The sequence below is a fragment of the Eschrichtius robustus genome, chromosome 16 (genome assembly GCF_028021215.1).
Source record: "Eschrichtius robustus isolate mEscRob2 chromosome 16, mEscRob2.pri, whole genome shotgun sequence".
Taxonomy (NCBI): Eukaryota; Metazoa; Chordata; class Mammalia; order Artiodactyla; family Eschrichtiidae; genus Eschrichtius; species Eschrichtius robustus.
This window is the reverse complement of record NC_090839.1, coordinates 21,294,384-21,305,190: the sequence shown is the minus strand read 5'-3', so window position 1 is coordinate 21,305,190 and position 10,807 is coordinate 21,294,384. Positions and strand designations below refer to the sequence as shown.

Genomic DNA, 10,807 nt, shown 5'->3' with positions numbered 1-10,807 from the left:
AAAAAGAAAAATAATAAGATGGGGGAAAGAAGCGTATGGAACATGGGGCCGGGGGACATCATCAGATTGGAGTTTTGAGCCTGACAAGCATGTCCATGTGTGTCTCTCCCCTTCCCCGCCACAGGCTCCAGCATGCGGCCCCAGCCCCGCAGGAGCCCCCATGCCGCCCCGGCCCCCGGCGCGCTGTGCTAGCCTCCAGCCAGGGCGCGGGGAGGCGCGGAGGCCATGGCCAGCCACGTGGACCTGCTGACCGAGCTGCAGCTGCTGGAGAAGGTGCCCACGTTGGAGCGGCTGCGCGCCGCCCAGAAGCGCCGGGCCCAGCAGCTGAAGAAGTGGGCGCAGTATGAGCAGGACCTGCAGCATCGCAAGCGCAAGCACGAACGGAAGCGCAGCACGGGCGGCCGGCGAAAGAAGGTGTCCTTCGAGGCCAGCGTGGCCCTGCTGGAGGCCTCGCTTAGGAACGACGCCGAGGAAGGTAGGTCACTCCTGGTCCTGGTTCGTGGGTGGCCCCCTGGGCCTCTTGGATTCTGGGTTCTGTGCCAGTGGAGGGGAGGGCTGGGTGGGTCTGGCCCTCGCCCACGTTTGCGCAGCCCCACACATCTTAGGAGATGGATGCTCCTAGGAAGGGCTCTGAAATCTGAGACTTCTTTTTGAAAACAAGAATACTAGCCTTTGGCTAATGAATACTCATTTTCCTTTCCTCCCACTAATACTGACGGTCAACCTACATCTTGCGCATTACTATTCCAGATATGGTGGTGAACCAGTTGGATTTGGTTTCTCTCCTCGAGGAGCTCAGTACTCACAGGACATTGCATTTCCTAAGCTCCTCCTCTGTACGGCAGAACTGTCTGCTGGTCCCTTTTATTCGGTCTTCACTTTCGAGGTAGATGGTTTAGAGGGGTGGAGAACAGCATAGGCTCTGAGGTTAGATGACCCAGGTCTCAAGCTGGTTTTGGGAATTATCCCCTGGGTGACCCTGCCAAGCCTCTTCAGCTCCCTGTACCTTAGTTTCTGCCTCTGTAAAATGGGGATAATAATAGTATCCACCTCCAGGGCTTGCTGTGAACACTAAAATAGAGAATACCTGCAAGTCCTTGACATGGTCCCTCCTACTGTGTAAGTGATTAGTATGTTTTAGTTTATTATATTGTTACTATATTTTATTACATTATATTTATATACATTTATATAAAATTATACTTGTATAAAATTACATTTATTTAAACAGTGTCCAGCAAGTCTAGAAACAGAGACGAATGTACACAGTGTTGTCTAGGACATTTTCACTCTGTAAAACGGATGAATAAATAAATATGAACACATATATGCATTCCTATAATCTGTTTCCAGATTTTATGGATACCCTGTACTTGTTATATTTTATTCAGTTATTGTCATTATGTGTCTTATGATCCAGATATCATGATACCAAAGAGGCAGGTACAATAATACCCATTTTACAGATGGGGAAACTGAGACCCAGCAAGGTTCAGGAACTTGACCAAGGGAGGAGAGCTGGAATCAGAACTCCCAGGATCCAGGCTCTTGTCCCTGGCTTCATGACCTCGTGGGTTTGCTCCCCATTATAAGAGTGAACAGAGGATCGGTGATTTGGCCAAAGCCCTCTTCTCTGAGCATGCTCTGAGGGGTCACGCCTGCTCACTGTGCAGCTGAGATGTGTCCATGCATCCCGTGTTCCCCTCAGCAGGCTCTGGTCCCTCCCTGTATATGAATCCCTTCTGCCTGTCCTTGGAGGGACCTAGCCATGTTTCCTGGGTCCCTCTGGCCTCCTGTCTCCACACGTCCCGTCCCCCCCCCACCCGCCCCCAGACACTTGGTGCTAAAGCAGCCAATAAAAGAACTGAAGGGTGGAGGCATTTACCACTCCAAAGAGTATTAGGGTTTACAAGAGTATTAGGGTCCTCAGGTTCTAGAACCCTCTGAGAAGCACACTTCCCTTTCTGCCCTGGTTACAGAGAGCTCTGGGAACTGAGTAGGGAGGCATTCCCGGAACCAGTCAGCTGCAAAATGCGCAGCCAGAGCCGGGGTGAGCAGCCCCTGTGAGACAGGCGTGAAATCTCAGGCTCCAGGGACGTGGCCCTGCGAGGCTACTTCCCACGTGTCATTTGCCGGGTGACGCGTCGGGTCCCTCCCACTCAGTGGGCGGCACGTCATGACGTCTGATTTTGTCGTGGGCGGCGCTGCATCAGCCCTCCTTTCACACTCATCCCCCTTCCATTCCACCCCCTTCTCCCCTGCCTTAGGCCCCTTTCCCCTCGCTGAAGGGGCTTTTCAGAGGCTCTGTGAGCTGGATGACCGGCTGCTTCGGAGCATTCGTGCCTCCCCCCAGCCTTCCGCTTCCCCAGCCCCGGCCCCCGCCCCCTGGCCCGCACCGCGGTGCGCTCCCACGGGTACAGGTTAGAAAGAGTGCTGGGCTTGGGTCCAAGGTCCAGGGGCCCCTCGGCCCTGCATGTGACCTTCAACGGCTTGTTTCACCTCTCCGGCTCCAGTTTCTTAATCTGTAAAAGGGGTTTTGAACGCTTGCCCTCAAGGGGGTGTAGCAAGAATTAGACAAGATCCTGGATGTCACAGCTCTTTGAAAAGTGACTCTGAACCCTGCACCAGCATGGTGATCATTTTAACACACTTTTCCCTATGTTTTTTTTATTTTTATTTTTTAAGACTTTAATGTTTTTAAGAACCCAAATACATGCTTCCGGTAAAAATCAAACTACTTAGAAATGTAAAGAGTAAAAAGTCCCGTCCATCCCTCTTCCCTTCCTTCCTCCCTCCCTTCCTTCCTTCCTTCCTTCTTTCCTTCCTTCCTTCCTTCCTCCCTCCCTCCCTCCCTCCCTTCCTTCTGTGATTACTGCTGCTCTTAGTTTGATGTGCTTCCTTCTGGGCATTTTTCTTACTTACGTATTTGTAGACTTGGCGAAATAAAGAGCTAGTTTGTGATTTTTGTTTGTTTTGGTTTTTATGTAAGTGATAATATACTCGATACATTATTCTGTAGGTTTTTATTTTTACCCAGCAGTGTATGTTGGAGGTGTTTTCATGCCAGTACAATGGGATAATAGATTTGCATTCTCCTTTTTAATTGCTTCGTAGTATTCTGCAGTATGGATTCACCAGCATTTTTGAACTACTTCCTTTTTGTTAGGCATATAAGTGTTTTCAGTAGTTTTGCTTTTGCCACAGTGAATGTTTTGTGCACACATGCAAATGTTTATCTGTATATTAAATCTGAATAAGAAAAGTGATAGATCCCCCAGGCTGTTCCCCTGACAGCCAAGTGAGAGTGGAGGGCCAGAGCACTGCGCCCCGTGGCAGGCAGTTGGAGTGCGGTGAGAGGTGCCCCTGGGGTCCACAGTTATCTGGGTTTTGAGCGGGGGTGTGGAAGCTGCCAGCCGCCAGCAGGCGCTGTCACCAGACTATGTTCAGCTTCCTGGCAGCATGACCAAGCCCGGTGCTCCCAGCTGGCTAGGACGGCTTCTGCATGCTGGGGAGCTGGTGCCGGGGCAGCTGCTGGGGCGTTAGCTGACAGTGGGATGGGAACGTGGGGTAGCAGCTCCCCCGCTCCCCTGAGCTCACAGCAGTGGCTGAGTCAACCTCCTCCACCTGCCAGGGTGATGTGAGTCATTCCTGGAGTAAGGCAGTGCTGGGGAACTCACAGACTTTCCTTCTCTGGCTCCGCATCGCCTCAGGCTAATGTCCGGGCACCAGGGACCCTCCATGGCCTTGGACTTGCCTGAGCCCCATGTTCCCACTGCTGGGTATCAGTTCCAGCCACTTCCACCTCCTCTGGCTTCCTGCCCAAGCCCTGCGTTCTCTTACCTTTCCACCTTTGCATATGCGGTTCCCTCTGTCTGGAACACTCTTCCCCTGACTAAGTCCTACACCCTTCGGGTTTAAGTCCTGTGGTACTTTCTTGGGGAGCTGTCTCTGATCCTTTTCTGTACCCTTTCCCCCATCACTAGGTAGAGCAGTAACTCAGTACACAGCTGACTTGGGTCCAAGGTCCAGGGGCCTTGGCAGTGCAGTGTCGTGGAGAGAAGCATAGTCTCCAGAGCTAGTTATCCAGGACTCCCCATCCCAGCTCTGCCATATACTAGCTGCGCAACCTGGGAAAGTTCATTAATTTCTTGGTGCCTCGGTTTCCCCCATCTGTAAAAACAAGGATGATATAGTACACTTGCCTTAATTTAATCCTGTAGGATTAAATTGGGTTGACACATGTGGGAGTGGTATGGTAAGAAGTACATATGCTATACATATGATATCACTTCTATGTGGAATCTAAAATATGACACAGATGAACTTATTTACAGAACAGAAACAGACCCACAGACATAGAAAACAAACTTATCGTTGCCAAAGGGGAAAAGGGAGGCGGAGGGATAAATTAGGAGTTTAGGGTTAGCAGATGCAAACTACTGTATATAAAATAGATAAACAACAAGGTCTTACTGTATAGCACAGGGAACTATATTCAATATCTTGTAATAAACTATAATGGAAAAGAATATGAAAACATATATATGTATAACTGAATCACTTTGCTGTACACCGGAAACTAACACAACATTGTAAATTAACTATACTTTAATTTAAAAAATTTAAATGAGAAGTACATATGATATAAATTGTTGTTATCCTGCATTATCTGTTATTCTACACTTACATAATCTATTATTAGTGTATATTCTGATTGTCATCATTATTATTATTTACCAAGTTCTTGCTTTGTACCAGGCTGCCTGCTTTACAGGCATTATCTCAGTTAATCTTTCCAGCAATCCTCTGAGGCAGAGAGTCAAACTCCATTTTTAAAAAACAGCTCTGTTGAGGTTTAATTTACATATCATCAAATTTGCCCATTTTAAGTGTACAGTTCAATGATTTTCAATAAATTTACAAAGTTGGGAATCCATCACCACAGCATAGTTGTAGAATATTCCATCGCCCCAAAAAGAAACTTTGAGTCCATTTGTAGTCATTCCCAGTTTCTACTCCAGCCCCTGCCCCAGGCAACCACAAATCTATTTTTTGCCTCTATATATTTGCCTTTTCTGGACATCTCATTTACATGGACTTATACACTATGTGATCTTTTGTGATTGGCTACTTTCATTTAGAATAATGTTTTCAAGGTGCATCTAGGCTGTGGCATGCATCAGGACTTTATTCCTTTTTATTGCCCTATAGTACTCTGCAGTATTGATGTGCCACATTTTGGGGACCCATTCACCAGTTGATGAACATTTGGATGGTTTCCATTTGGGATTATGATGAGTAATGCTGCTAAGAACATTTGTATGCAAGTCCTTTTGGGGACATATGTTTTCATTTGTCTTGGGCAGTTACCTAGGAATGGAATTGTTGGGTCACGTGGTAAATTTATGTTTAACTTTTAAGAAACTGCTAAACTGTTTTGCAAAATGGCTTCACAATTTTACATTCTCACACTTCATTTTACAGGTGAAATTGTACATTGTACCCTTACATTGAAGCTGTGAGAGGCTATGTCACTTGCCAAGATCTCATAGGTTTTAAGTGTCAGACCTGGGACTTGAACCCAGATCTGTTGTCCCTGAAGCCCATGCTTTTAACCACCAGGTGGTCCTGGTACCTCCTGCTTTTTTTTTTAAAGAAAATAAGAGAACCATTCACTTGTGGTTCTGATCTGTGTCTCTGTGGGCCTTAAGGACCCTGATGTTTCTGCTGGCCTCTTGGGCCCTTAGTACTGGGGGGTCCCTGGATAAGCTCTTCATCCCTATAACTTCTTTCCATGGCCACATGAGCCAGCCTCTCTTGACACCACCAAACATTTATTAAGTTGTCAGGGCTTCTGTTCTTCCCTCAGAATATGCAGGGTTTCCTTTGTGGAAACTTTGTTCACATTGAGGAAGAAGTTTGAGTGATTCTTCTATACCCTGATTTTAACTCTTCAGCTGTTATTCTCGTGGTAAAGGTTTTCAAACTTTTTTTTTTTTAAGTGGAAACTTTTCTTTAAATGCAATATTATGCAGAAACCCAATATGTAAAGCACATGAAGGAACTATTCTGGCTGAGGTAGGCGGGGGGTGCTGGCTCCTCAGCCATCTCCCCTCCCCCACCCCACCCCCATAAACTTCTCCCCAACTCCCAGGTGCGTTGGCGGACACCTGGGCTCTGCAAGCCAAGCTTCAACCATTGACTCATCTAAAGAAAACACAGCTCTAACTTTCACTTTTGATGATTTTGAAAAGGGAAGTTTCTTTTCTCCTAATTATAAAAATAATGCATCCTCATTTGTAGAAAAAATGTAAAGTACAGAAAAGAAAACATTAAGAAGAAGATAAAATCATGTCCTCCTACTGAAGAGCAACAATCATTGATAATATTTTGGTGTCGTTCTGTCAGTCAGAGCTCTGATCGGAAACAGAAATTGCTCTCACGTGGGATAATTTGAGAAAAGCTTAATAAAGGAGCAATTTGCAGAGTTTAGGACAATAGTCTTCACACTTTTTGGTCTCAAAGCCCCTTTATATTATTAAAAACTGAGAACCCCTAAGAACTTTTGTTTAACTGGGTTCTATATCAATATTTACCATATTGGAAATTAAAACTGAGGAATTAAAATAAATGTGTATTCACTGACTAAAACATAAAAATAAATTCATTAACTGTTGTACTAGTTATCTATTGTTGCATAGCAGATGAGCTCAGAATTTAGAAACTTAAAACAATAAATATTTACTGTCTTACACAATTTCTGTGAGTCTCAAGAACCCTGGAGCAGCTTAGCTTGGGTGATTCTAACTCAGGGTCTCTCATAAGTTTGCAATCACCTCAAGGTTTAACTGGGGCTGGAGAATCCACTTCCAAGATGCCTCACCCACATGGCTCTTGGCAGGAGGCCTCAGTTTCTTGCCATATGAGCCTCTCCCTAGGGCTGCTTGAGCATCCTCTCAACATGGCAGCTGGCCTCCTGCAGAGCCGGTGACCCAAGAGACAGAGCGAGGAGGGAACCACAGTGCCTTTTACGACCTAGCCTTCTAAGTCACATACCATTGCTTCTGCCATATTCTATCCATTAGAAATGATTCACTGAGTCCAACCTACACTCAAGGGGAAGGGAATTAGGCTCTACCTCTTGAAGGGAGGAGAATTTGTGGACATGTTTGAAAACCACCACACATGTTGACATAAATCTTTTTATGAGAAATGATATTTTCTTTTTCCTTTTTTTTTCTGGATTATCCATTTATTTTAAGGCAAAGTTTTCTTAAAACTGACTCAGACTTTGAATATATAATTTTAATCAAAATATTTTTAAAATTCTACTAAATATTCATATAGGAAAGTAAATTAGACTTTTTCACAAATAATCAAGATATGATATTTTCAAAATGAAAAAAAATAGTGAGAAGAGTAGCCTTGTTTTATGCTTTTGCAAATCTTTTAAAGGTCTGGCTTAATAGAAGACAGCTGGATTCTCTCATCCACTTCTGAATTCAATCTGTTGTGATATGTTATTTTGGTTGAAGTAAATGAAGAAAATCTTACCTCACACAGATATATAGTTGGAAAAGGGAGGAAATATTTTAATTGCTTTTTCAGATAAATGTGGATATCCTTTGAAATCTCAATCAAATGCAACAGGTATTAGTTTCTTGAAGGTTAATTGCAGGGTGGAATCTGAAACTAGATCAATTTTTAGCCTTTCTTATGCTATTACGTTAAAATCCATTGGTTTGTCTTACATTCTGAGTGGCTCTTTTATACATGCATACTTTTTCAACATAATGTATTGGTCTGTTAGAAAATATTGGTTCACTTTTTTGGATATGACACCAAAAGCAAACAAAAGCGACAAAAGCAAAAGTAAACAAGTAGGACCACATCAAACTAAAAGGCTTCTGTGCAGCAAAAGAAACAACTAATAAAATGAAGAGGCAACCTACAGAGTGGGAGATAATATTTGAAAACCATATATCAGATAAGGAGTTGATATCCAAAGTATATAAAGAACTTATACAACTCAATAGCAAAAAAGCTAAATAATCCAATTAAAAAATGGACAGAGGACCTGAATAGACATTTTTCCAAAGAAGATATACAAATAGCCAACAGGAACATGAAAAGATGCTCAACATCACTCATCATCAGGGAAATGCCAGTCAGAACCACAATGGGATATCACCTCATACCTTTTAGATTGTCTATTAATCAAAAAGATGAGATAATAAGTGTTGGTGAGGGTGTGGAGAAAAGGGAACTCTGTGCACTGTTGGTGGGAATGTAAATTGGTGAAGCCACTGTGGAAAATAGTATGGAGATTCCTTTAAGAATTAAAAATAGAACTACCATATGATCCAGCAATCCCACTTTTGAGTATATATCCAAAGGAAATGAAATCACTACATTGTGGAGATATCTGCATTGCAATATTCATTGTAGCATTATTCACTACAACCTAAATGTCCATCAACGAACGAATGGATAAAAAAAATGTGGTATATATATATATATATATATATATATATATATATATATATATATACACACACACACACACACACACACACAAAATGGAATATTATTTGGCCATAAAAGAGAAGAAAATACTGCCATTTAGGACAACATGGATGAAACTCGAGGGCATTATGCTAAGCAAAATGTCAGAGAAAGACAAATATTGTATGATACCACTTTACATGTAGAAGTAAAATAGCCAAACTCATAGAAACAGAGTAGAATGGTTATTGCTAGGGCCTGGTAAGGGTGGGGGTCAAAGGGTATAAACTTCCAGTTATAAGACGAATAAGTTCTGGAGATCTAACATACAGCAGGCTGACTATAGTTAACAATAATATATTATATATTTGGAATTGCTAGGAGAGTAGATCTTAAATGTTCTCACCACACATATGCAAAAAGGTTAATTACCGGAGACAATGGAGGTGTTAACTAACCTTACTGTGGTAATGATTTTGCAATATATACGTATCAAATCAACACGTTATACACCTTAAACTTTCACAATGTTATATGTCAATTATATCACAGTAAACCTGGAGGAAAAAATAAAGTATTGGTTGACTGAGTTATACAGATCTTCTAAATGTTGACACATTTCATTATACAATATAAAAAATTTATACTTTCTAACCTATATGGAATATAATCTGCAAAAAAAGCCCAAAACTAAATCACTGTGCTGTACACCAGAAACTAATACAATATAGTAAATAAACTATACTTCAATAAAAAATTTATATTTTCAACACTAATCTCACCAGAAAATTCTTCCAAGTACTGGGAAACTATAAGGTCATGGTGGTGATACAAGTTTTGGCCTGAAAGCTCAAATTCTATCATTGGCAATAAACATTATCAGTGAGAGGATCTCTTTGTCCTTTTTAGAGAAAAAGACTGATAACCATTGTTTGTCCATGTTCTGGGGGGCACACACGGGGTGTACTCATGCCAGTTGTCTTCACTCTTGGTATCCGCATTCAAACACAGAGTGACTGTGTGTGTATTTACAAAATAACTTTCACCCTAACATTTGTCAGTTCAACAAAATTAGTCATCTACTCTGTACTTTGAAGAACCTAAGCCAAGTAGTGGTATAAATAAGGACTGGGGTGGGAGGCCATTTGTAAGCTATGACACCAGGGAGAGTGCCTCTGAGGGGGTGACTTGGGCTGACCTTTGAATGTGGAGAAAGAGGCAGCCACGTGGGAATCTGGAGGAACGGGATGAAGGCATGGGATGGGAATGAACTTGAGGATGGAAAGAAGATGGAGGCAGAGAGGTAGCCTGGGGGACATTGACCCCTGAAGACTGTGGTAGGACGTGTACATTTAATTGGGTTGAGATGAAAAGCCACTGGTGGGTTTTGAGAGGGGGAAGCATGTGGTGAGACATAGATTGTGAAAAGCCTTTGCTGTCTGCTGAGTGGAGAAGAGACAGTAGGAGTCTATTCCTATGGGAGCATGAGTGGGAACAGGGAGGCCTTATCACAAGCTATCTCAGAGGCTTAGGTGACAGCCTGAGAATTGGCCGTGGAGATGGAGAAATGAAGAGGTAGAGCCGCCAGGGCTTGTGTGTCAGGTGACAAAGGGAAGGACTTGGAGATGACCCTTGGTTTTTGACTTGAGCACCTAAGTGGATGATGGTGCCATATTTTGAGACTGGAAAGACTGGGGTGGGAGGGAGGTGGGAATTTGAAGAGAATCGAGAGTTCTGCAGGGCCATCCAAGTTGACATGCCTTTTTAACATCCAAGGGGTGGTCTCAGGGATGGATTTAAAAATTTGGGAGTCATCAGCTTACAAATGCAACCTTTTTAAAGTGAAGGGACTGTCTGAGATCATGTAGGAAGTAAGATAGAGCAAAGAAGGGGCCCCAAGAGAAAGCCCTGGGACACCTTAATAGCTACATGTTAAGCCAAGAAGAGAACAATGGGGACCAAGAACCATCTGCCAGGGAGGAAGAAAGAAAACTAGGATGGTGTGGCATCTCAGAAGCCTAGGGAAGGAGGTGATTTTAGAAGAAAAGTCTGTCTGCTGAGTCAAATGTTGCTTAGAGGTTGACTATTTTATTGTCTTTATATAGTCTTTGGAAAAGAGATTTTAAATGACAACCTCATACAGCTCTGTCTGAGTGTACCATAATTTATGGAACCACTTTCCATATTATTGGATTTTGAGGTTGTTTCTAATTTTTGCTACTATAAATTATGCCATCGTGATTATCATTGTATAAAAGTATTTGGCCACAGCTTTGATGATTTACTTAGAGTAGATTCTCAG

General features: G+C 43.0%; 1 protein-coding gene across 1 annotated transcript in view; it reads left to right on the top strand.

The window, feature by feature from the left end:
• The first annotated feature begins 225 nt into the window (after positions 1-225).
• PPP1R16B (protein phosphatase 1 regulatory subunit 16B) overlaps positions 226-10,807 on the top strand; it is a 71,418-nt gene continuing 60,836 nt past the window's right edge. The window contains exon 1 of the mRNA XM_068524101.1: positions 226-475. Coding sequence (XP_068380202.1) covers positions 226-475 — 250 coding nt within the window. The remainder of the gene's footprint in view (positions 476-10,807) is intronic.